Raw genomic sequence first — 27,136 nt, forward strand, 5'->3', positions numbered from 1 at the left:
ACTGAAGTTTATTAGTGTTTCAATTTGTCTCTGTGAGACAAACTAGTAGGAGAATCTCTCTAAGATCTAGACAGGACAACTAAACATTAAGTCATGAACAAGAATTAACAGTTATGTATACTATATAGGATTCAATAGGGTTCGCATGAAGGAAAGAATTGACAGTAATCTTGACCTATCTTTTTGGAGTTGAGGTTGAGTACCAGAGTTGAAAGTTTCTTATCTCATAAACGAGGTTTTTTCATGTGTCAAGCGTGAAACTAAACATAATATTCTGAAGACAGATGATTTATAGTTGGCTGAAAAAAGTGACAAATAGATCCACATCAATGAGAGAGAACTAAACAAATTAATCTGATCATTAAATTCAGTGTGTAAGATTTAAGGAAAAACAACTTAGAAACATACAAAGATACTAAGATGAAAGACAGCTTGCTAATACAAATTTTAACAATTTTTTTGCTACTATCCACATAATAAAATCTTACATAAGAACACAATAACTCAAGTCGACCACGTGCATTGCAATCGCTGCAGCATAAGCTTTAATTCAACTATTGTTAAGACTAACTTGTGTTAAATGTGCTTACATAAAGGTTACAGGGAATAATTTTTGGGTATTTAAGAAGTAAAATATTCCCAAAAGCATTTCTTTACAAGCTTATTCAAGAGCTGCAAGAAAAGCGGAAAGAAAACAAATCTATTTTAAAACAACAAATAGACATAGTGTGCTTAATTCTATTTTGTTATTCTTCAAGTTTTGAGGAGAAATTGCACTCCATGTTGCCATTTCCTTTCAAAAATCTAAAATATCTTAATCATTTCCATACACTTTGAGCCACCATGACCCAAGAATCTCATTATTTTTCATTTTGGAATACCTACAACCTTGAATGCTCCCAAAGAAATGTTTGTGGAAACATGAGAACATGACACGATGTCCTTACAATTGGTTTTATACTATAATGTGATTCACTTCCTAGATGTGTAAGGATTATCTAACAATTTCTTTCAAGGATGTGTACAATGGGGCTGGTTGATGGATTTTGGCATGGATTGGTGTGCGTAACTCTGTTGAGAGCCATATAATTTTTAGGGATGTTTCTATTTAAATGTAAATGTTATACTACTAGAAAACAACATAGGAATTACAATGCATTATATGTACTGAGAGTGTTTTTCATGGAAGAAACATGCCGATGTGTTTCCCCACTAATGGAGTTCAATAGAACTTTGGGGCAAATAAGGAACATAATTTTTTATTGTTACTTGGATTTGTTTTGACTAGGGACTAGAAGCTTACTTTCTATTTTCAAATATTCCATAATGTCCTTTTATTTTGTGAAGGCTAGATAAAGGAGACTTGCCAATTATAGGTCATCTTTCATGTTGGTATTAAATCTAAGTGTCCACTTTATATCAAGAAACAACATTTGTTAGGACTTTTTTCTGTTCATTTTGCATATGTTAAACTAATTATTTGAATGATTAAGTGGAGTGATGATCATTATCACATAGAGGTTTCTCAAAACATTTGTATTTCTTGTTTAAATATGTATCCATTGCAATTATTCTCATGGCAGAATCCTTTCTGCATATAATGAATGTTATCAATGCTATTTACAATATAACTCTTTAGTGTTCTAGAATATACCTCCAGTTAAATTTTACACACATAGCAGCTTAGCTGAACGAAGCTTTTGTGCGAGGTACAGAAGGCTAGGGGCATGCTTAAGAAACTTAGAAAAGGTTATCATTTTACCACAATGCAGCTTGCAAACAAGCTGTAGAGGTTTCTGTAATTGGACAAATTGGATGCTCCTGTAACATTTGCATATATACATATCAAAAGAATGTGGAGCAAACTGATTCTATGACCGACTAATGAAGCTTGTTGTACTGAGGGGTTTCTGGTCTCCTTGAAATCATGTGGACTACACGATCCATAGAACCTAAGGAGTGCAATAGTTTGAAACAGAAAAATATCATTCCAAAGGGTTTCTGCAGTTCGATATGGTGGACCCATGGGATGTAATAAACAAGGCCCATCCAGTGGGGGCCGAAATAAAGGACTCATATGGACTAGAAATAAAGGTATAATAGGACCTGAACAGAGCTAGTGTGTACAAATGTCCCATACAGATATTCTGCGACTTCAGGGTCAGAAGAAAATGGATTTTAAAACTCTTATTAATTGTATAAAGAATGTTCCTATTAATTAACAACTAGGTGCCTTGTTGAATGCAGATAATGACACCAAACCCAGAATGTGTAACTGATGATATTACGATAGTTGATGCTTTGCATATAATGCATGATGGAAAGTTCTTACACCTACCGGTACTTGGCAAAGGTAATTACTTACATGCTTTGTTTAGGATTTAGATTTTATGAGCATAATGCTTCTAACTGTTGTTGACTTCTGCAGATGGATTTGTTGTGGCCTGCATAGATGTGCTGCATATTACACATGCAGCAATATCCATGGTAAGATATGCTTAAGAAGCTTTATATTTAGTAGTTTGAATTATTCTGAGCAACTCATTTCAACTTTACTCTAGGGTGCTACCTTACCTGTTGAATGCTATGTACTACCTTAACTGTTGAATGTGATCCAAATTAATGATTTGATGCCTAAAACCCTATTGACATGAAAACATGAAGAGCATTCAGTGTGCGAGCCATGGCCTGTTGTAGTTATCTATTTTTCAACTTTTCATATGGTAAGGATAACTAATCTGGTAATGAGGTGAGACAATCAGAAGGTATGCCCAATGGGACACGAGGCTTGGCTGTGTGGCCAAGTATTTGATAATTGTTCATCCAGATCAGAAATTCCTGTGCTTCTATTGTTTTAAGCATAATGCCTATTGGATATCCTTGTTTGTATGTATTACTCACTGTTGACTAGAAATGAATTATATCTTTACAACATGCAACAGAAGCATTTAAAAACATTGTGATGAGTTCTTTGTATGGGACCTTATTTTAATATTCAAAGATGTTGGAAAGCTTCAAATAACCATAAACAAAATTTCTCATCTATTGTTCTTTTTAATCATGAATTGCTCACATCAAAACACAGTTCTCATTTTGAAATCTGTCGAATATTGATTAAATATGTGGAGTGTTGGATGACAGTTTAGTTTTGTGCTATTCTCTATTTTCTCCATGTATGTTCCATGCTTTTATAACATGTGCATACAAAATATTGTGCCAAGTGACTCAATCAATTTCCACAGTTTTCTTTTTTTGGTCGGTAAAAGGCCAAAGCCCTCCTTTTGCCTCCCAAGAGTTTAAAATCTAACAAATCATGGACTGTAGCTCTTTTGGTGATCTAGATGTAACTCTCTCTGCATGTATGCCACTTATTCTTGTGTGCTATAATTATTTTGTTCAAATAAAGTTCAATACAGATGGTACACCATTTTGCCTTATAATATTACATCCTTGATTCCATGCTTTTTCTTCTATATTTGAAGAGCCAATAATGTAAACTTCCCACGATTCCGTTATGGAGAAAGATGCTTTCCATCGCTATTTATAATTTGTTCCTTGCATTTTGTATGGAGGGGAGAGTTTTGCGAAATTATGGTTTCTTGGCCAAGATTTTTGTTAGAGCATTAATATAGAATTTTTTTTAACTATCTATCATAAATGAAATACTAACCTTGTCTTAATCAAAGTAAGTTACTTTGTGGAAATGGAGTTCCTCTAACTTATTAGATTTCTTTATTGTTGCTTTATCCTTGTGCTATTAGTAGATGAGTTTGAAAGTTTGAAAATACAAACTTCTATTTTCTTTTAATTCTTCCCTGAAATTGTAGTAAGAGATTTTAAAATAGTTTCTCAAATACATATTTAATTGATAATATTTTAACCAATAAAATTAGAAACATATTTACAATTTGCAAAAAATCTATGCTAACTTATTCCTCAATTTTTGCAATCCAATTTTACTTGTTAGAGAACACATTTTAGTGACCGCAAGCAAAAGCTTCAAACACCTTGTTGAATAGATTTACTATATCTTTATTTATACATTGATTCTGATTGATATTTTGTTGACTTAGAGAAATTTAAAATTTAAATACACTCAGTCAGGGATCATAATGATCCAATTTCTATCATGATATTATCCTCTGACATGCTTTCAGTCTCTTCTATTTGTGTTGTATCTGTTTCCCATTCCCCGACATCAATTCAATCTTCCGCTATGTATACATCAATCCAATATGGACAAGGGGGAGGACGAACATGAAGAAAATGAAACAAAAAATCCAAGTTTCTGCGGAGGGTAGGAGTCCATTTAAGGAATCCGTCAATCTTCTACTATAAAAATTGGATACAAAGGAATTCCTCTGTTTCCTATCATCCTCTAATGGCAGAGTCCTGGTTTAGGAATCGTTAAATCCTCCCTGATATTTGAGATGACTACAAGAAGATTTTGAATATAGGTGGGCTTGAAAACTCTTCTACATAACAATTCTATTGCCACTTTATCTGGATCTACTTGTAATGCTCAGGCAATGAATATAGCAGGAATGACTGAATTTACTCTGTATCTATCCCCATTATTAATAAATTCTTGGCCAGAAATCCTTTGCACTTCTCTAACTACTTAAAAAATGTATTGCCAACATAATACTTCTAAGTCTTCAATCCTCAACAGGGCCGTCAAAAGCTATCTGGAACGCCGGTCCCTTGAGCTTAATGGGGGTAGACATCTTTACAGCCTTTGAGAGATACAAGACAATGCAAGTAGAGAGGCTTCTAGCTATAGGGAAATCTGACCGGATTGTGAACCAATGCCTTTTTGATTTAAAGGCCCTAACTGCCCGTTGTTTAAACTTACAAAGGATTTAATTACTGAATATTGTTGGCTATAGGTTTTCTGAATATCTAATTAGTCATTCGGGGTTCTATTAGTGAGTTAATAACTTATTAAATCTTTTTATTACTTCTTGACAAGTATATTTTCTCCACCAGCCCCTGCATTTGCTAGAGAGTCAGCTTCTTTATTACCTTCCTTGAATATGTGTTGAATTTGGACAGCCTCTAATTGGTCTAATAATTCTAATGCATGTTCTATTCTGGAATTGAGCTGCCAATTTGGGGCTCCTCTTTTCCTGATTGCATTTAAAATGATTTGTGAATCACCTTCAATAACTAATTTCCTAATACTGAGAGCGAAGCTTAGCTTCAGTCTTTCAACTAATGCCTCCATTTCTGCTACAATATTTGTGGCTTTTCCTAAGAACTTGACGCGCTTAGCTACTATCCATTCTTGATTATCATTATGAATGATGCATCCTAATCACGCATTCCCAGGGTTGCCTCTAGATGCACCATCAAAGTTTAATTTATTCCATCCCTTAGGAGGTGAGCTCCATTTACAATTTTCTCTAGCTTGCTAATCAGCTTTAGAATACATCATAGGGGGGTTGATAAGCTTATGCCAGTTTTCTTTCACTTATAAGGAGAGTAGTGATGAACTGGTCTCTCTTTTTTTTTGAGATATTATTTCATTAATGTCATTTGTTATGATATTCTTTGTAGTAGTTAGATATCGTGAGCTGATGCATTCAGTTCATTTGTTATGACATTCTTTGTAGGAGCTAGATATCTTGAGCTGATGTATTCAGTTCACTGCAATTTTTTAGTAAACTGCTTGAAGTAGTTAAAGTGTCAATGTTGCATTTTCTATGTACATTTTAAATCTTTGTTTTGTAGATAAATATGTTACTAATCATAAATGAATAATTAGGTGGGAAGCTCTGGAGCAGTTGGGACTGATATGCCAAACACAATGATGCAGAAATTCTGGGATTCGGCTCTAGCATTAGACTCAGTGGATTATGATGATGACTCTCACAGGTATTAGTGGCTCAGTAAGAATGCATGTGTTTGTTCTTCTGTAATGCTTCATGTGCTAAATTAATCAGACTAGTTTTCTTTCTCCTTAATGGATCATTTTGGCATGCAGTGATGCATCTGTAAGGATGACGTCTGAAACAGGAGAAACTGAGAAAACTGGGCACCCATCTATGGGCCTCAGAAATTCTTTTCCTTTTAAACTAGAGGATCGTAAAGGTCGTATTCATAGATTTATCTGTGGTATGTGCAATATGCTATTGAATTATGCTTGGCAGATTCATGTTCCGTAATCTATGGACTAAGGTGATTATGCATATGTCATGGATTGAGATTGCTCTTTACTTCTGTAATAGGTATAGATAGTTTGACAGAACTCATATCTGCAATCATGCTGCGAGTGGGAGATGACATCAATCAGGCCCATCTACCTCAGATTTTGGTATGTCATGGTTTCAATAGACATTTAGCCCATTCTGAAACAAATCACAGTTGAAAATATTTTGGCCTTTGTATGTTTGATTTTGGTTTATAAGATATATTTTCACTCTCGGGAATTTATGTTGCAGTATGAAGATGATGAAGGTGATAAAGTTTTACTTGCAACAGACAGCGACCTTGTTGCAGCTGTAAATTATGCTCGGTCAGTTGGATTGAAGGTATATATAAAGATGCATTTATGCTTTCGGGTCTTACAATAATATTTATTAAATTACTTCTTGGTTACAGTCATTTCCATGATTTGCTAATCAAGAATATGCGAGATTTGAATCATGATTTGGGATGGAAGCATGTCAGTTTGGTTCAAAATAGATCAGATTCTAGGAGATTTTATGCTAACTTTTTGTTTATGTATATTTAATGATATTTTTCATCATTAGCTTGTAATGTTTGTGCATGCAATTGTTTTTTCTGTTTTTGTGGCCTTTATTGTTTGATACTTTTTCCTCTACAAGACAACCTTCTCACATTAAAAGGAATATTTGAATGATATGATATGATATGATAGATTTTAATGACGTCCACGAGACTAAAGTAGTCTATGGGACCCATGCAATCACCCTCCCGAGTCAGGAGCCAAACTAGTCAGTTGCAAAGTTTTGGTTAACTTGTCTCTCCTTCTCTGAATTTTGATAATCAAATCCGCTGTTCTCTTTACTTGATCTTCCTCGAATAAATAGTTGAAGTCCTTGTTCTGCAGTATTTTTGTATAATCAGATCTGATATCGTTGTAAGCCAGGCATTCCTTGACAAAGTTCTGCTCTGTCTCAACTGTTCCCGTATTACAGAATAAACATGTTCTGTTTGCCCACTCTTCTTTTGGAACTTGCCATCTACCAGTTTCACATCGCAGCTGATGTGAACTAGTTCTAAGTTGTGCCATCAACATTTTTGCTTTCCAGTTAATAGGTGCCCTTATATAGGCCTTTTCATCATGACTAGAAGTGGGATTAAATTCTTTAATGTAATAAGATTTTTTCCGCCCTATGTGTCTTGTCCACAGAATATTGTGGAATTTTTCATTGACAAACTTCTTTATTTCTTTAATGTTATCTGGGCAAGTTTGGATGTTGATATCCCATTTTTGCATCCATTTGTCATTTTGTTTCATCCATGTGCTTTTCCGCCTCACAAGTTTTTCCTCTATTACCAACTTGCGCCAACGATGTGTTTCCAGACTTTGGGTTTTCTTTAAATAGCTTAGCATCCGGGTCAATGCGACGACTTCTAATAGAAAGGAACCCACCTCTGCCAAAAGGATTTCATACGGAACTGTGGTCTTGACTTTGAGATTGCATGTGATGAAGTGTTTTTGAATTCTTTCTACTTGCCGCCATTTCTGTTTGGACATACTACCGCCCCACACTTCACATCCGTATAGAATAACCGGAGTGACCAGCAAACCAAACAAAGTTTTCATGGTCGTCCAATCCCATAATTCTGCGTTCCTGCACTTGTTTTGTAAAGAGTATAACACCTTCCAGCCCCCTTGGATCCTTTTCGATCTGCAAGTATCCCAGTTGAGTTTGTTATGAAAATCGATGCCCAAGTATTTGTACTCTTCCACAATCTCAAGGGGGCTATTTTCAAACAGAAACTTGTCTTGTATGCCCCTATTCTTCTTTAGTGAGAAGATCATAATTTTGGTTTTGCTAGTGTTAACTTGCATTCCTACATCATGACAAAAAATTTCTAGTGCTTTCAAGTGCTCTTTCAAACCTTTAGCTGTTCTAGCAAGAATTATGAGATCATCTGCATATAAGAGCAATCTTATCACGAAGTGGGCCAGCTGCACCCCCTCACCATTGGTCTTGTTTATCCACTCTTCTAACTTGTCAATATAGAGCCCGAATAATGTTAGAGAAAGCGGACACCCTTGCTTAACCCCGATGTTGCTGTCAAAATCTTCTGATATCCCTTCTGTCATTCTGATTTTAGCTTTGACCTGCTCATATAATCTGTAAACTGCTGACCTAAGTTCTTTAGGGACTTCCAACTCTACAATTCTATCCCATAGTTTATTACGTGGCACTGTGTCGAATGCTTTTTTAAAGTCCACGAAACAACAAAAAGCCTCGTTCCCCGGAGTGTCCCAAACTTTCTCTATCAAATGTCTGAGAGTGATGTCGTGATCTATAGTAGAGTGTTTCGGTCTAAAGCCTGCTTGCCCTTTTGCACGTTTGCCTTCTGTTTCAGCCTAGTTGCTGATTTTTTGTTCTACCAAGCTGCCAAATAACTTGCCAAATAGTGGATTGATCATGATGGTTCGGTAATTAGAAGGATTGTTTATATCTCCACTTTTGTGGAGTGGGATCACCACACTTGTAGTCCATTTAACAGGGAAACCTTCTCTATTGACACTGTTGAAAATCTTAGTGATGTGTGGTGTGAGGATTTTAGCACCCCATTTTAAGTATTCCGCTTGTAGCCCATCTATATCTTGCGCTTTACTAGCAGCTAACCTCCTTATGCCTTGAATAATATCCTTTTCGCTGAATAACTCCCCTGTAGTCTCTGTTTCCATGGTACTACGTTCTCCTAGATCACATTCGTAGAGAGTCTTGGCATATTCCAGCCATTTGGTTCCTGTTATGTTATTTTCTCTCTGAGTTTTTCTCTGCTGAAGCTCTTTCCAAAATTTTCTGGGGTTGTTTTTACCAAGATTAATCAACTCTATTCTTCTCTTGTTCACATACGCTTCTTTCTTCTTTTTAATCAGCTGATCATACTCCTTTCTACTTTCTCTGTTCATGTTCTTTTTCTAATTCCTTTTTGCCATTTTGCACTCCTTATCAAACCAAGGATTGGTTGGAAAAGTGTTCTTGGCTTCTTTTGTGGCCTTAGATCTTTTACACTCCTCCAATGCTTTAATGATAATAAGAACAAGATTATCCTTGTCCATGAAATGTTGTTTTTCAGACTCAAGATGGTTTCCCGGAACCCTAGACAGCCGCAAAAGAGAGTCTTGAAAAGTATCATGGTTTTCTTGTGTCATTAAAACTTAGCCAGTTGGAATCATCTTCCTCTTTTGTAAAGGTTTTGGGACAATATGTTGATCTTTAAAGTGAGTGGCCACCCTTATCAAGATGGGGTTATGATCAGATTTTAACTCCATGGGGCAATCTTCTATCTCAAAGTTAATTATCTTTGCGACATAGTCTTGCGAGCATATAACATAATCAACAACACTTTGTCCATTGTATCTTTTGCATGTGATTCCACCTGATTTAGGCCACTTTTCCATACCATTGCATATAACCATGTTATATAGGTAGCATAAGCCCAGTAATTCAACACCAAAATGATTAATTTTTCCCATGCTATCCCGTGAAGATCTTTCCCATTTTTGTGTCCCTTCTTCTTCGAGCCAAACTGGATCTCTGCTTTCATTGTAACTCTCCTTAAAATATCCAAGCGTGCTTTTCATCACGAAATAAACCCATATTTATAATGCCTTGTTGACAAAAGTTTCCAAAAGAACTCAACTTCAAAAACTGAGAAAGTTTCACAAAAGGACTCAATGCTTGAAACTTTCCAACTCAACTCTTTTGGAAATATCTCCTAATATCATTATTATAATAAAATATTATTATAATAATGCCACTTTAATTAATAAATAAGAGCTCATGCAATTAATAACTGCAGCCACTGTAGGTGACAACCAATTGCTATAGCCACCCACTGCACTGTCAAAAAAAGACTTACTAAAAATAGTAAGTCCGCAATTGGGATCCCCAAATCACCCTATCAACTCACGAGGGTCGCTATGATGAGCTAACTCCATCAACAACACAAACTCGCCAAAAATGGAGACATTACAATCCTTCACCTTGAGATTACTTATCCTCAAGCAATTTGACATCACACTGAAAGCTCCAGTAGGATCCCATAATAAAAAGTGATATCCCTGTTATCATTGAACCAACTGCATGCTAGTATCATCATCAGAACCAATAACATGACCTGCAACATAGCATCGAACACTTGCACTGATGATGTAAAAGTTAGAACATCACTAGAAGACAAATCCATAGGAGATTTCAGCACACTCTCCTTCACTATAGCTACCCAATCATCCTCCAAATCATCTCGCTTAGGCACAAACCAACTATGCACCCGATGCAAATTTTGAACATGTGAGTCAAATACTCAGATGTAAATTCTCATCATAGTATAAACTCTATCATCAGTATGATCATCTCTATTTTCATCCCCATGATGCTGTGATGACTCCTCAATCACAGGATTGTAGGCCCACATGCCATGGTTCGTTGCCCCCTTTGGCCTCAATGCGCAAGTATGACCTTTAGAGAAAGGCCCTTTGCACCAATAGTAGAGTTGTTGCCTCCTCAAATCCTTTCTAGAAGTATCATCAGATCTCCCCATTGACTTGTCCTTGTCCTCAACAACTGGTGGGGGCTCTTCATCATCGAGCGAAGGAGCAGAAGATTTTGAAGAAACCCTTCTTCGAGAAGATGACTCCAAGTCTCATGCCTTCCTCATTGCTACCTGTAAAGAAGATAGGCCCAATGACTTCACCCATCCACGAAGTGGCTCAATTAATCCCTCCGGAAATAGCATCACTCGTCCAGGCTCTAAAATATCACAAACCATGATTGAAAGCCTCTAGAACTCACTGATGTAACTCTCTAAGCCACCAAAATGCTTTATCTGAGCCAACTCGTGGAAGTACACCTCGAGGTCCTTCCTATCAAATCTCACGATTAGGTGATCCACGAACTCCTGTTAGGAAGTGATCTGATCATGTCGCAAAGAAACTAACCCATGGTACCGCTAGTCATGGGTAGTTCCATCTAGATGCAACACTCCTAACTTGATAGTGTCCACCTCAGACATAGGATGCAAGGCCAAATATGTATTGAGCTTATGGATCCAAGCTCGAGCTGTAACTCTCTCGCTACCATCAAAGTGCTCCAATGTCATCTTACTGGCCACTTGCTGTAACTCAGTCTGTTGAAGCCTTTGTCTCTCAGGTGTCGGCCTCGCCTTGGAATGCTCCCGCTTCTAAGTCAAGTTCCTATCAAAATTCAGATGACCTTTAATCACATGTAGTAAATCATCCCACTTCGCAAAGTGTGCCACCATGTCATCAACAGAAGAAGCGGCCTCAAACTCAACATTGAGTGCATCCACCTTGGGTCTTAGAAATGTGGGCCTTTGCGGCCTATCATGAGTGCCAATATGTATGTCAGCTTTGTCAGCTAATCCGCCATGATCCTCAACTCGAACCCGATTTGTGTCCCAGTACCTATCATCATCTCGAGTTCCATCCTCGACTCGAGATCTTTGAGATCCAACAGAAACATCTCGAGCTCTTTCCCTACTCCATCCTCGAAGAAGTGCTATCTGTTGTCTTGCATTTTGTCACTACAAAATGTTGGTATTTAATTGTTTAATGTCGATCGATTAATCTATTTCAATTCAAATATCAAATTGTTTTGCTGAAGGCCTCCATCAAGTCTTTTTTGTTTTGCTTTCTGTCGATCCTTTGCTTGATTTTTGAAGCCTTCATTGTCCGTTCTTTGCTTTTGAGTTTGCATTTGTTTGTTTTTAGTCCTTTGGTTTTGCTCATATCATGCCTTTCCTTTTGCGCTTCAATTCAGTCTAACCTAGAGGTCAATCAGAGTTGTTAATCAAGAGTTATGTCTGTTTTAGTGCCTCAAAAGTGGACATTTTAGGTGCAACAACACGAATTAAAATATGATGTTATATTTTCAAATTGACATTCACTTTTTGAAAGATATAATATTATATTCACTTTTTGTTATGTTTTTAAATTACTTTTACTTTAAATTTATAACTTAAAGTGACTATAGTGCACTTTATGTTATAATTTTAAGTTGAGTTACTTTTTAATTTTTCACTTATTTTAATTTTTGGTTTTAAAAAGCAAATGCTTATTTAAATGTTACTTTAAAATGATGTTAATGTATTATATTTCATAATATGATAAATAAATATTGTTTATAACCCATTTTGTAACATTTTTATAATTTTAAGTGAATTAAATAACTTAAAGTCTTCATAAGTGGATATTTTATATGTAAATGCATGTAAAATCCATCAAAAGTGGACTTTTTACATGCTATTGCATATAAAGTTTACTTTGGTGGACCTTTTTGATGTCATTACATCAAAAGTTCATCATAAGTGAACCTTTTTTATGCTATGACATGAAAAGTGAAGTTTTCAAGTCTTTGCATCTAAAAAGTGAGATGTAACTAAAAATATGCAAGTGACCCAAAAAGGTTCGATTTTGATTACTTGCATGTTTTAAAACATGTTATTCATCCAAAAGGGTCCGATTTTACTTGGATGCATATTTTAAAACATGCTATTGATCCCAAAAGGTCTGATTTTAACTTGTTGCATGTTTTAAAATATGCCATGCATCCCAAAAGGTCCAATTTTGAAAGGAAAACATGCATTTGGCCTCCAAGAACCCGATTTTGCTCATAACTTGAGATTTACTTGGTAGATTTGCATGAAATCTTCTCCATTGAAGAGGTTTTTCCTTGGCAATGATTTTCTTTGCATCAAGAATGGATTTAACATGTTGAATAACTTGAGTTTTTCTCAATGGATTTGTTCCATTTGAAACGTTTTTGGATGGCAATGAGTTTCCTTGCTTCTAAAATGGATTCATCTACCTCAAAAACATTTTTTGAAACTTACATAATGGATCACGTTTTTGAAGAAATCTGCAAGAAAATCCATTTTTAATGCATGTTTTTCCTCTCGACCAAATCGATTTGGCATCTTTTGGGGATTACATTGCATTGTAGTTCATGTTTTGAGGTTTAATGATCAAAACGTTTTGATCTTACAACATGAGAAAAAACTTTTTTACCAAAAATGTCTTGCAAGCATGAACTTTCAAAAACGTTGGATCTTGGAGTGTTTTTAGGGCATGTTTTGGCATCTTCTAACAAGAATCCCTTGTTTTCTGCCCTCTCTCATTGAATTTGCAAAGTTGGAAAAGGTCTTACCATTTTTGAAGAATTTTTCAAATATTGGAGCATCTTTTTCCTACATATTTGGCACTTAATCTTCATGTAAATGGACTTCTTCCTCCTTACTATTTAATTCATGCTTATCTTGTTGATTTTGTGCATGAAATTACTTACTATTTAATTCATGCTTGTCTTGCTGATTTTATGCATGAAATTACTTGATAATTGCCATTTGTGAAAATCTTTGCCATGGAGAGTGCATATTTCCTTTAAATATGAAGTTTTTATTCATTTTCATGTTTTTGGTTCTTTCCCAAGTCCCAATTTCGAATTTGAGTTTTGAAGTGCATTGCATCTTGGCATGTTTGAGTTTTTTTCCGAAGGTACATTGTTTCTTTTGTTTTTTGTGTTTTGTGCTTGCTTGCCGGTTTCTCCACTTGGATAAATTGCAAGTTCTTTCCCAAGAACTTGTTTTTGCTTCATTGCATGCAAAAGCATTGTCATATTCCACATTCTGTTTCCATGTCACAACACTTTATCTCTCACTCAATGAAATGCGATTACATGTTTTTCATTCCATTTGCCATCCACACATGCATGTAATCCCATTTTCCACTTCCATTTTCACCCATCTCATTTTTTGCTTCCATTCGTATGACACGATTACATGAAATGTCTTACGTGTAATTGCATCCAAAAGGTCCGATTTTGATTAAAAGTCACATTTTGGAAAGTCAAAAAGATTTCATTTTCACTTCTCATGTACTTTGACTTCTCCTTTTCATCAAAGGTGACTATAAAGCTCTTTATCTCACTTCCATTTTTCATTTCCATCCCTTCATATGCATTTGTGCTTTCGTGAGCAAATACATGTTTCTACATCATTTCCATGCTTTCCATCTTGACTTTCATTTGCACATACATGTGAAGTGTATCCTTCACCCGCATTTGCATCTCATTTCACCCTTCACCTCCCGTTACATGTTGCATTTACATGTATTCATTTTTCATGCAATAATGCCTTGAAAACGCTAAGTCACTTTTGAAATCAGCAATTTTCATTTGCATGCATTCCCATGTGTTTCACCTTCACACATTCTCATTCTCATTCTATTTCATTTCATCTTCCATTTTCTCACCTTCATTTCATTCTATTCCTCTTTCTGTTCTATTGCATATGCATATGCTTTCTCTTTGAAGTTACTTTGACGGATTTGTGAAGTCTGCAATCCATTTTCGAATCTTCACTACTGATCTGGAATCCACTTGTATGAAGATCCCTTTTGATGATGTATTTATGTTTTGAGATTTTTGTGTTGCAGCGCAAGCATTAGACATGTCCTCGCCATCCAAATCCAAAGGCAAAATGAAATATCAATATGATAAAGAATTGGCTTATGCAGCTCCTTTAGTCATATCTATTTTGGATAACGTGTTGGACACTAAGATTGGTCATGTTGATGTGGCTGATTTTCTACAAAGAGTTGAAGCTTCGGCTAGTCATGAAATGAAGCGCATTAGGAGAGGCAACATTCATTTGGTATCCACATTTCCTATGGTGGCTATAGAACTTGACTTCGTTTATGGATATGCACAGTAGTTTACTCCCAAGATGAAAACTATCAAAGATGCTGACGGCAAGGTTATCATTAGTCTGGATCCTGAGGTTATAGAACAAATCTTTAAGGTTCTGCATAAATTAGAATGTGCTGATTTGACTAAAGGATCATCATTGGCCAGTTGGAATGAACAAAAGAATAATTATTAGAAGTATGTCAACCTTTACTGGTTAGACAATAAAAGAAGGAATTTCTCCAGATGGCCAAAGATTGTTTATTGGTCAAATTTCAAACAAGAGTATAAGGATCTCATTATCCTACTTAGTCGGATTTGTGGCCTTAAAGATTCTACTAATTTTGAATCATGGATGTATAAGTTCATGTTTCAGATTATGGAGAATAAAGAACACATCTTTTGGGGAGAACTTATCAGTACTACACTTTGTCAACAAATATGCCATGTGGGAACATTAGTACCTTTTTACATGAATTCTTATCTAGTTTACATCGCTGCTGCCATGGGATCTTTCTCAAGTCTTTCTACCAAAGGAGATCGTCTTCAAGTTCCTATTTGGGATTACTATGACCAAATCACTTTGGTAAATAGTAAATTCCACTACAGAAGAGTCCAAGATGTCTTTTTCGGACATTTCTGATGTTTGTTTGATAAGTAGTTGATTATCAAAAGAGTATCTGATGTAGCATGGGATAAGGTGAATCAATATGGCTATTTTTTCCTTCAATTTTCCACTTGTTGGTTCCCAAAATCGTAGATCGGAATCCTATGAGCCTTGCCTGCTCGATGTTGGGATATCCAACCGGTTATGGCCAACTTGACGGGATTGATCGATGCGATCCAAATCCCCTGTGCTTCCAGCTCTACAAAACCGAGGTGGGTGTACCTAATCCTTGACAACAACCTTAAATCTAAGATGCTTATAGCAGATAAATTAGAATGCGGCAAGAATTATAGAAGGCTTTTATCCTGCAAATTATGAACTAAGAATGATAAATGAATATATGAGAGTTTTTAAATAAAAGTGATAATTATAAGTGATTGCAACAAATGAATATATTCATTCTTCAAAGGAAAGAAATGAAATAGTTGCCAGCATATGGATCATAGTTCCAAGAATCATGGCGATTCACGCAATTTACACGATTCGACGATTCGATTCAAGCGAAACGATTTCTTGTGAATCAATGAATCGAATCAGCGATAAAAGGGTTTATGAAATAAGTTACTAAATTTCAAGGGTTTTTCAAATTTGCTGATTTGTGGCCGATTCGATTCCAATTCATGGCTGATTCACGATTCGATTCGAGCTTGCCAATTCCAATCTGATTTCGAATCTTGTTACTTTGATATGGATTATGAATAAAAAATAAAAGATCAGTGCTTAATTAAATGGGCAATCAGAGTCAATATTATAAGTTGAAACATACAACTCTATAAAGTCTAATATATTTAAACTATAAACAATTTTAATAATTCAAACGCAATGGATCAATTACATGAATGCAATTTTAAACTAGTCTAGGATGCACTTTAACTCCTGTGGAGACAAACTAGACATAAATAGGGAAACAATTAAATATTTCACAATATTTATGTTTATCAAATTTAAAATGCAATAATGACCCAGTCCACTTATCCAAATATAAAAATATTTATAGAAATTAATAAAAAACATTTATAAAGGACACAACTTAATAATAATTTAAAATTCTAATGCAAATAAATTAAATAAATATTTCTTACTGATCCAGAAATAAAATTATACTAGAGACACTCCTCACGGATGATCCATCCAATATAGTTTGAATCTAGAATCGCACAAGAATTCATTCGATAATCCACCATCCACAGGCTTAGTTCAAAAAATCATTTCTTTGCAAATGAAAAAATATAATACATCATAGAGCATAGGATAGGTAAAAATTTAAAATATGAATATGAATATATCTTTTGTTTGATTTCTTATCACATATTTATGGAGGACCAAGCAATGTGGGTTACCTCTCCAAATGCTGCATCTTTTGGGAACAAATAACCAATCAAAATATTAACATAACTAAAGATAATTTCATTTTGGTATGAGCGGTAGTTTAATATGTTAACGCCTTTAATAACCATAAAGCCCATATAAAAATCTAAATACTCGGACGCATGCCTTCTTTCGTGCCTTCACCCGCTATCTGATGTTTTTTATTAAAGGGCAAATAATATGCGAACTAGACAAGAAGATAATGTCTCACAAGAACCATCCCGATCATTAACAACAAGCCTGCAACGCTCGGTGTTCATCAAATCGATACCTGCAGGATATGAAGACATGGTTATCCTCATTTTTGCATCTGATGCCTTTCATATTCATCTCACCGTGTTTGTTTTGGCAACCTTCATATACCTGCAACAAAGAATGATGTTAAATATCGATCAACAGATATTAAAGCTTCAGTGGTTTTGCAAAATATGAGGGCCAAAGCTTTCATTTGATTATTCTGCGTATGTGTATAAACTCCTGATGGTATCGCCAGTGCACTCTAACATTGTTTGAGCCTGTCATAGGTATCAAAACCTTCTGCCATCCATCATAATTCATATACGATGTATGCCCTTTAACCCGGATTTGTTCATCCTAATATCATTGTATGGAACATGTAAGATATTCAGATTTCATATGCTTTCATATCCCATTGGAGTGCTGGAGGTTCAAAATAAAAATGAAGCTGTGTAATGCATTTAAATATCATTGCAATCGTTTATTGTCTTCATTGTATATACCTGTCAATGCTTTATACGCTGCTCATACATATTGTCTCAAAAACTGTTTCAAAACACCATACTTTCTATAGTTTCAATTTTTCTGAGTATGGCATCTGTGGCCCTTTCCGTCTTTAGATTATATAGTGTTCAATATTATTTTCAGATATCAAATAAATAAAAAACTCAATAATTGGTTAGTTGTTACTTGCAGACAAATCTGAACAATTTCCTTTTGTGCATCATATTCTTCTACAGTTAGACTGATATAGTCAGCAGTTTCATCTTCCATAGACACTCCCTTCACTCCTGCCTTCTCTTTACTACTCATATCCATCAACGAAGATGAAGATTGGATACAATCCATCTCTGTGAAAGGCAGAAAGTAGCGTTCTTTGTCTTCCATTGTTGCAATACTAGTGCAAGAAATACAACAATTGTTGCACCTGAAACATTTTTGAACATGCCTTACCTATAAATTTTCCTTCAATTTCTGTGACATCAGCATCATCTTGCACTGCTGAAGGTTTTCTCCTTTGGTATCTAGTAATACTAGTAATATTGTAATAGCATCTCAATAAATTTGATAATTTGAAGATAAGCCCCACATCTTTCAAACAGAAAAATTGACTCCTCATTTTTGATATTGATAATGGTTATCCAAACAATCCTGATCACACTTCTGAATTCCTTTGATATCATCAATTTTCAATATCATTTCACAAATGGAGACCTAAATTTTTAGGCTCCATCACCAATTTCACATACTTGAGAGTTGGATATTTCAAGGGAGAGCCGTATACCTTACTTAGGTATGCTATTAGATTGAATCATCCTGATGGATTTAGCTAGATAGCTCATGGACATGCAGAGTGATCAACATGCTTCACATAGGCTTAGTTTTGGCATTACTTTAGCTAAGCCTTTGGTTATTGGCAACTATTCTCAAATGAAAAGAGCTTACACTCATGTTCATCGCATTGAAAACATCTGGATAGACATGAGGACAGAACTTGACATCATGAAGATGGATTATTGCAGATTAATCTTGCAGCAAATAATTGATCTTAACATGTTGGAAATCCCTTAAGATTTACAAGTTGAAGATGATGGTGACATTCTTGATCCGGAATTTCATCAAGCCAACTTTGATAAGAAATGCCCTTTTCCTATCCAATGACAACAAAAGGAAGGTACATCTATCATGGACAGATTTCAACCCATCCTAGTAAACACTAACAAATGGTTGAAAAGTGAAGGCCTTAAAAGAGTAAATCTTAAGATGGGCTTGGCTAATGGAAGTTTTGGTCCTCCTGGCAAGAAATCACAATTGGAGATTACAGGAAAAGATGGTGCCTCATCTTCTAATGCAAAGGGTTCCCTCAAATTTAAATTGAAGGGTGGAAAATGAACAAAATCATCTCAAGTTCTTGAGCCAATTCAAGAATCAGTAGCAAAATTGGAAGAAGAATTGGAAACAAGATCTAATAAAGGTAATTCAGATGAAGAAGGAGAAATCACGATCGTATCTCCTCCAAAGCCTGCACAAGCCTGTACATCTTCTATACATGAAGAACCCTTTTTACATGAGGTTGATGATGATGTGGATTCTTTTTCCACTATTTTCACTCCTTCCATTCTAGTCTCGGAGGTTAATATCAGAGCTCTTCCTATTTCTTCTGCTGTTCCTCGCATCCCTGCACATGAACAATATTATCTCTTAGCAAATGTGTTTGAAGATTTTCCGATTCTTACCAGTGGTCAAGTTTCCCAACTTGATACGTCTTTGACAGGATTTGAACTTTTCATGACGGAGTCTTCTCAACATGTTCCTATGCCTTCAGTGGTATAGATTGAATCTTGCTCAGTCACTACGGATATACAATCTGGATCAATGCCAATGGTCTCCACTGTGCCTGCTTCTGTAGATGAAAGCTTCAGCCTGCCTACATGGTTGAGTAAAATAACAACAAAGAGAAGGAAAGTGGTTGTTCCTCTTGACAATCTTCCTGTTAAGAAGATTAAATCCAAATCTTTGAAAGATAAGATCTTTTCCAAAATTTTGGTTGATTTTGATAAAACCAAGTTTGTTGAGGTTACTAAGCCCTTGGTAGATAAACCTGTTGAGGAACTTATTCGTTTTGTCTACAAGTTTACTAAGGTTGAAGTCGGAAAGCAATCACGTTTGGGTTGTTTGCAAGATGCTCAAGATGCATTGGCCAATGTATCAAAAAACAATCTTGAGCTTTGGGAAAAGAAGAATCGGCTGAAACAAGAGATCTCTTGTTTGAATGAGGTTATCTAGAAACAATCTTCTTAAAGTGTTGTTGTTATGTCTCAAATGTCTAAAGAGAGAAGGTTGATTGAAGTTGCTAAGTCTTGGATGCAGGAAATCATTTCTTAAGGAGTTCGAGCCATCACAGAGGCATTTGCAGTTCTTAGGTGTGTCAAAGAGATGAATGAAATGGAGCGAAACTTATTTTCTTCTTTGACTCAAGAAGTTGATAACTTGAAGGAAATTCTTGATGGTTGGGATGAAATGGTGAGATTCGATTTGGATGCCTTGGTTTCATGTGACATTCCTCCGTCATGTGAAATGTTCTTTAGATTTCAAGGGCTCATTGGTTAGAAGGAGGAGACATTAAGGAAGCTGATCACAAAGTTACAAGTGGCTTTTGGAGATTGTCAAGCAGTTGAAACAAGTGTTACTTGTGATTTGGAACAAATGGCATGTCATGTTACTGATGAATCTGGTAATCTTAGTGCAGTAGAGATAGTAAATTTAGAATATACCAACAAGATCAATGATGATGTAGATTCTAAAGATTTTGGTTCACATACAATGAACAAGTTTGTTTTGAATAAATCCTTGACGAAGCGCTTGTTGGATACTATAGCAGCAAATTCCAAAATCATGCAATCAACATATGCAAATGCAGTGAGAGTTGAAGCCATATCAAAGACCATGGAAATTGTTGATCTTCCCACAGTGTGTGACATCATTGTCAAATTCAAAGCATTGAGAAACAATCTCTAAGATTGTTGTTTTGTTTTTATTTCATGTTAGTAGTCATAAAGAACTCATTACATGAAAAAGCATAATTACATGTAATGCGAGTTACATGTATGTAAAAGGATGTAATGCGAGTTGCATGTGCAGTTGCATGTAACCCTATTTTTCTCTTGTAGTTAGACTAGGTCAAAGTTGGTTGAGTTGCTCCCACTTTTTCCTCTATCTTTTTCTCAACTCCTGTGCCTATATAACGGAGTGCCCCCTCATTGTAAAATTATCATTATCTTTATGCAAGAGAGCTTTGGAAAAATTGTGCCAGTAGAACTTTGTTTGTGTAAGCACTATTTTGAGAGAAAGTGAATACAAAGGAGCATTTGAGACTTAACTTTGATTAAGTGAGATTATTATTTGTGTGAATTGTAAGCTTTGTCTATAATTCATCCAAGTTTTCTTTCATTCATGTTATCTTGTGTTATTGTCAATTGTATCTCATGAATTGAATAGAAAAGAGTTAAGAAGCAATTGAAGCCAGAGCTTTGACCAAGAGCAATTGTGAAAGTGTATAGCTAGAAGCTTTCCCTGTAGCTTATATTTTCTTCTTAATTCGCAAAATAGTTAAGTTATTTTTACTTTTAGGAGTCTTTGTGCCCTAATTGTAAAGCTTTTCCATATAGAAGTACAACTGGACTTAGAGCCAAACTGGTATATTTTCAGCTAACTTTTGAGTTAGTGAAGGTTTATCGGTATCACTATTTCCAACTCTTTATAGAAGTGTAGTTAGAGATTCACCCTGCCCATTACTTGCTCCACGAGTAAGTGGATTTTTTCTTGAAAGATAAGAAGAAAGGATATTGGTAACACCCATTTTATAAAATCTCTCGACTTCTTGCTTACATTGAGTTGATCCAAGGAACGGTGAGAAGGGGGAGCCTTCTCTTTAAGGTAGGAGAGACTATCTCACACGATGTGGCTGGTCATCCTATTTTGCGACTGGATTTTTACGCAAAACTGTCGGTTGCAAAATATCCACCCAACACTATCTACTGCAGAGTGTTAGACAACTATTGCAATACACCTACCATCTGCTGTTGTCCAGCTACCAAGTTCCTGAATGTTTGCATAGCCTCTCTGTCAATGCCAATATCTCTAACTCCCGACCTGCATAAACCACCTAGACTACCAACAGACCCGAACTGTATCTCAGGCTCACCTTCCCTAGGTGGAGTGGTATGGCCTCTATGGGTATAGTGCATACTTGGCACAAACCTCCTATCATCTCCCATGATGCTGAATACCAATCTCAAAATCAATCTAACAATCTTAGAAGTAAGCACCGATCAAAATAATAACTGAGCCCAATTCGTGCAGGCTGGAAGGAAACCGCTCTGATACCACTGTAATAACTATTGTCCCAGTTGTAATTGTACAAAATAATTTTGCTAACATCCACTTTCTTACCCAATCAAAACATTGTCATTTTATCAAACATTTGGCAAGCAACGCTAGCTATCACTGTATATAATGCTAAAGACTTGAGCAATTAATAAGGAATGCAACCAATTGCTCACTAATCAGATCTTTATGTGTTTTGCATGAATGAATCGTTATATATTTCAAGTAAAAGTCTGAATTTATTTATTGCCCATCCAAACTGTAATATAAATGAAATTTATTTGCATACTGATATTTCAGAGTCAATCAATCATGGACCAGTATCCACAATGCATTTATATGCTTCTATTTGCAAATGGAAATTACATTAAATATAACTGGAACCTGTTTATGTGAATATGTGATTGCCTTAGCAAGTGATGATTTGCTAGCATGTATATCGGCCACCCAGCTATGAATTATTGCCAGCCCAACTATAGACCTGTAGGATCGATTTGCAGACCTTCCCTCAAAACGCAGCCCACAAACCCAATCACCTGCTCTGTATGCAAATTACAGGTTCCCAGAATAAAACTGTAGGTAGGAGAATCACAGATACTCTCCACAAATCCTCAGAACAATCAATTATCTCCTTGTAGAGCACAACTTCTCAAAAAAGCACCAAGGCATGATTTGATTCCTTCTTTTGAATTGCCACCATTAGATGAAGAGGGGAAATGATTGTAGTTTGTGAGGCTATCATTGATTCCAGGAAACAAGCTGTATGAAGGACTATTAAAAATTATTCGGCAAAGTGGAAGAGTCCTTGGTTGAGGATGCAACATGGGAAAGTGAGAAAATCTTACAACATCTAGAGTTGCATTTGCTCGGGGACAAGCAATATTGGGGAGCAAGGATTGAAATGTCCCCTTCTTGAGCATTAACATCTTATTGATTGTAAGCCTATTCCTTGGATTCCTGTAGACTAACATGGTTGGGTTAGGGAATTCCTCGAGACTTGTAAACTTTTTAGTAACACCTATTTGGTATTTACAGGTGTTGCCTTGAGCTGAATTTGGTGAGAAATGCAGCATGACATTTTTTCGGGCAATTTCACACATTCAGTCTGTTACTTATTTTAGTAACTATTTTGGCACTGAATTGGTCGCTCAACATCAATTCCACATTGGCATGGTCAATTTGTACACTTGATGATTTTTTTTATCAAGGAAATTATTTAAAGTAATGCTAATGTTATAAAGTTAATTAAATATTTAACTTAGTGTAAATAGCATTATTTAAATATTTAAATGACTTCATAAAATGAGTGCCTAGGGGACATAAGAAGACTTTACAAGTTAATATTATTAAAAAAAGGGCTTGCCAACATGGGGAGACCTAAGGGACTTCAGTTCAATAAATAAATATTTATTTCCCCAATTTGGATGTGGGGTTTTTGGAGAGGAAATGATATGTTTTGGGAGCTTGTTTTTGAGAGGCTTGAAAATTTGACGACAGGATACATCTGGTTTGAATTTCGTTCATCCAACGGCTTTGTGAGTGAGGACATCAGCTGCAGAAGTGAAAGATATTTAAATCAGAATTTTCAATTTTTTTTGCTGCCATGTACTTCCTAGAGTTGGCTGTACAATTCTAGAGAGGGCATGGGATTCCTAGAGGAAATCATCTTGGTTTTGATGCAGATTTTGGCTTGAAATGGGATATCTTGGTGTCAAGGTTTCGCAATGAGAGTTGTAGAGCTGGAGCTGCTAGGGTTTGAAGTCCATTTGCAGCTACAGCTTGTTGTTTACAGTCACAAATCTCACCTATTTACAGTAGTAGCAAGTGGATATACTTGTATTGTTATATTGAAGTTACATGGCCATCTGAGTATTGTTGTTTTAATGATATATTGTTGTCCAAAATCTTTAATATTTCTGAAAGTTGATTTGAGCATGTGGACATTTAATATTCAATATATTCATGTTTAGTTCATTTGGCTATTGTTGCAAATATTTCCTTTCATTGCATTCTTCATAGTGCATATTACATTTTAGGCCAAAATCACTTTCTTTCATATGATTCTTTTGGAGATTGGCTGGAATTACCACTAAGTTTGCTTGGATCTGGTGTGCTATTAGGATGCAAATTGTATTTAGCATTTGGAAAGACAATGTTTTTGCTATTTTCTCTTGTTGTTCTATTGATATTCACTACTTGCTAGAAGTGAAGGCCAGTCCTTAATTTTTTTAAAAACCAAAACAAAAAATAACCTACAAAAAAACTTCTTACTCTTGCAATTCATCTACTCTCCATAGTTGTTACACCAAAACTTAACTTTAAAACTTTGTCTATAGGTGTACCCATAAGGTACCTTGATAACCCAACCTTTCAAGGTTTGAGGAAAGCCGGATGATCATGATTCACGTCTTACCAGTGACTTAATTTTGCCGCTCAGCAGCTTTTTCTTGTCTCAGATCTGTTGGTCAAGGCTATGTCTTATAGAATTTTGGGGTTCAACTTTTTCCAACGGCTCTTTCTTACATGTGCAGTATTCATCTTTTTATACAAAGGAAAAAAATGTTAACAAGTAGAAAATGGGCAATATAATCAGTATCATTAGTGTTGATATCTCAGCTGGCTTTGCATACCTTTGACTTTGTTGTGCCTCACTAGAAAAAAGCTTCCACATATGTCTGGTTAGCTTCTAGATGACTTACTGCCCTGGCTAGTTTACGTTAGGTGAAATATCATTTAAGTCTGTGAGCTGGGGAGAGATTATTATTGAAAAAAATAATAATTAGCCTTTAGAAGTTTGAAATGTAGATAAATCAGCAAAGAAACATGTTAATACATCCGGTCATTCCAAACTCAAGATATTTATCTGTATATAAATTAATTAAATAAATAAATAAACATTTATCATTAAAACAATGTAGTTTATCTGTTCCAAAGAAGAAAACGTAGGCTCCCAGAACCTGGTGTCCTGGGTAATCAACAACATTGCTAAGGCTCACGGAGGGGTTTCTGTATACAAGAAAATGAAAGAATTGGGAGTCATTAATGAACAAAATATATCAAAATCTTAAAGCAGCTATAATCAAAATTTTGTATTAGCATACTCCATAATATATCCAGTGACTTTTTTTTTGTTTTCCTCAATCTTAGCTCATTGTTTTTCAATCAATCCAAGAATCCAAGGGTCTGAATGAGGAAAAAATTAGAAATGGAAGAAATATTGTAAGGCTCTCACACTCTTTATCAATCAAGGCAGTACATATATATAGATACAAATAACTACAGCATCCTATCACATTCATTTTCCATCTCTTATAACTATCTAAATAAATTCCTCCTTTTGCCTGCCTTACTATATCACTTCTTATGAGCTACCTTAGACTAAGAAAGTCTCTTACGATCACAGGATAGCAATTCTCAATTGTCTTTTCTTTTCCTGTACCAAACCCAGTAGGAGAAAATTATTTTGTCATTGTACCTGAAACTTTGAGCATGTACCTAATTATTACCTAAACTGGCATTTTAGCTTGGGAGTGGCCTTGGGCCTGGCCATTCGGCTTAGATACATTTGAGATGTACATCTGCCCTCCTGAACCCTTTCCAAACTAATATGGGTTCAGCAGGGGTTCCAGCAGAAAGCAGTATCACGGTTTATAACGTCATTCCTCATTTGATTCTACAATTGTTTCTTTCCATTTAATAAAGGTATTTTTTTATATTATGAATAAAATGCCTTGTTTAGGCAATTATGTTTTGTACTCAAATTTGATTCCTAGAGGAATGATATTTTGAACTGATAGTACTTTGCAAAGGTGCATATGAGCTAATGTACTGCATGTTTTTTCTTGAGCTAATGACTGATGTTGGATTTTGTAAAACTACTATTATGAAAGCTGTCTTGGCCAAAGTGATCATGTCTTGCTTTCTTCATACTCTCTCATATTTTATTCTAAATGATTCCACATGTAGTAATGGAACATTTTCAATGTTGAAAGCATAAATTTTGGTTTTCCAAAAGATATTCCCAGTTTTATTGTAAGGAGATCATTTTCAGACATTCAAAGATTGTGAAGAAATAGATTCCCGTTTTACCATACATTGATCATAGGCATCACAAGATTAAACGACATATGATGTTGCAAGATAAAATCCATTATATTTTTTTACTTTATACCGAACAAAACCCAAGTCTAGTGTAAATGCATGAAAGATTTATTCAGATGTTTAACTCTGTCTGCTGAAGGAAATTAAAAGTCTTCAATTTTCTTTCCACTAGATCAACATGCAAAATTGTAGAGATTTAATGATTGTAATCTGCCTGATACTTGCAGGGATTAAGGATTCATTTCGATTACTCAAATGTAGAGAATGCAAAGGAAATAAAGAAAACCCTATCAGGAGTTTCGTCTGATCTAGAATTTCAACAAAAAGATCAACGGAGTTCAGGATATGCTTCGGTCGCAGCAGGAGCTGCTTTGCTAGCAGGACTTGGTGTTATGGCATATTTGAAAAGGTCCAACTCCTGACGGTATAAATAGCTTGTGGCCAACTCTTGCAACCCATTTGGGTTAGAGTACTGAAATTGGGGTGGTCATCTTAGCATTTAAGCGTTGCAGGACAAATGGTTTTTGTAATATATTGACAAGTCAGAGCAAATATGATTTCTAAAGGCAAAATTATTTATACATGGATGTTCTATACCAAAATAGTCATGCTGCACATAAAGTCTAAATGATGGAAACAGCCACAAATTTCATTGTCCAACCCGTCAAATAATGTCATCTTTATTATAGTACACTTTTTATTTATTTAAGAAAAGCATTTGTTCATAATAAAATAACAAAAACATATATGAGAGAACTCAGGTAAGATACCTATATTATTTTAGGGGGGGATGAAAGAACCTGTTTAGCTTGTCTTCATATTTTGTATTTTCCTTCTATTTGTTTTGGGAGAAAAACAACAATTTCATTGAAACAATACATATTACAATTTCCTAGTTATGGGGAAAAGCATTCTTTGAAATCAAGTAATTGCTTGTATCTATTGATCCTTGCCT

The 27,136-nt window shown here is 35.4% G+C and overlaps 1 protein-coding gene across 2 annotated transcripts in view; it reads left to right on the forward strand.

Annotated features, from left to right (window-relative positions):
* The window catches only part of LOC149534836 (CBS domain-containing protein CBSCBSPB1-like), a 66,888-nt gene extending 39,993 nt beyond the window's left edge, over nt 1-26,895 (forward strand). Inside the window, exons 8-14 of one of the 2 annotated variants that reach the window (XM_089807733.1) lie at nt 2,248-2,353; nt 2,429-2,487; nt 5,768-5,877; nt 5,987-6,117; nt 6,231-6,316; nt 6,444-6,533; nt 26,409-26,895. In XM_089807733.1, the coding sequence (XP_089663859.1) occupies nt 2,248-2,353; nt 2,429-2,487; nt 5,768-5,877; nt 5,987-6,117; nt 6,231-6,316; nt 6,444-6,533; nt 26,409-26,603 (777 nt within the window). In that variant the 3' untranslated portion in view covers nt 26,604-26,895. The remainder of the gene's footprint in view (nt 1-2,247; nt 2,354-2,428; nt 2,488-5,767; nt 5,878-5,986; nt 6,118-6,230; nt 6,317-6,443; nt 6,534-26,408) is intronic. The other variant, XM_089807734.1, reaches the window with a different exon arrangement.
* Nucleotides 26,896-27,136: the final 241 nt, after the last annotated feature.

The sequence above is a fragment of the Cupressus sempervirens genome, chromosome 10, assembly GCF_028749045.1.
Source record: "Cupressus sempervirens isolate cs-2001-9-10 chromosome 10, ASM2874904v1, whole genome shotgun sequence".
Lineage (NCBI taxonomy): Eukaryota > Viridiplantae > Streptophyta > Pinopsida > Cupressales > Cupressaceae > Cupressus > Cupressus sempervirens.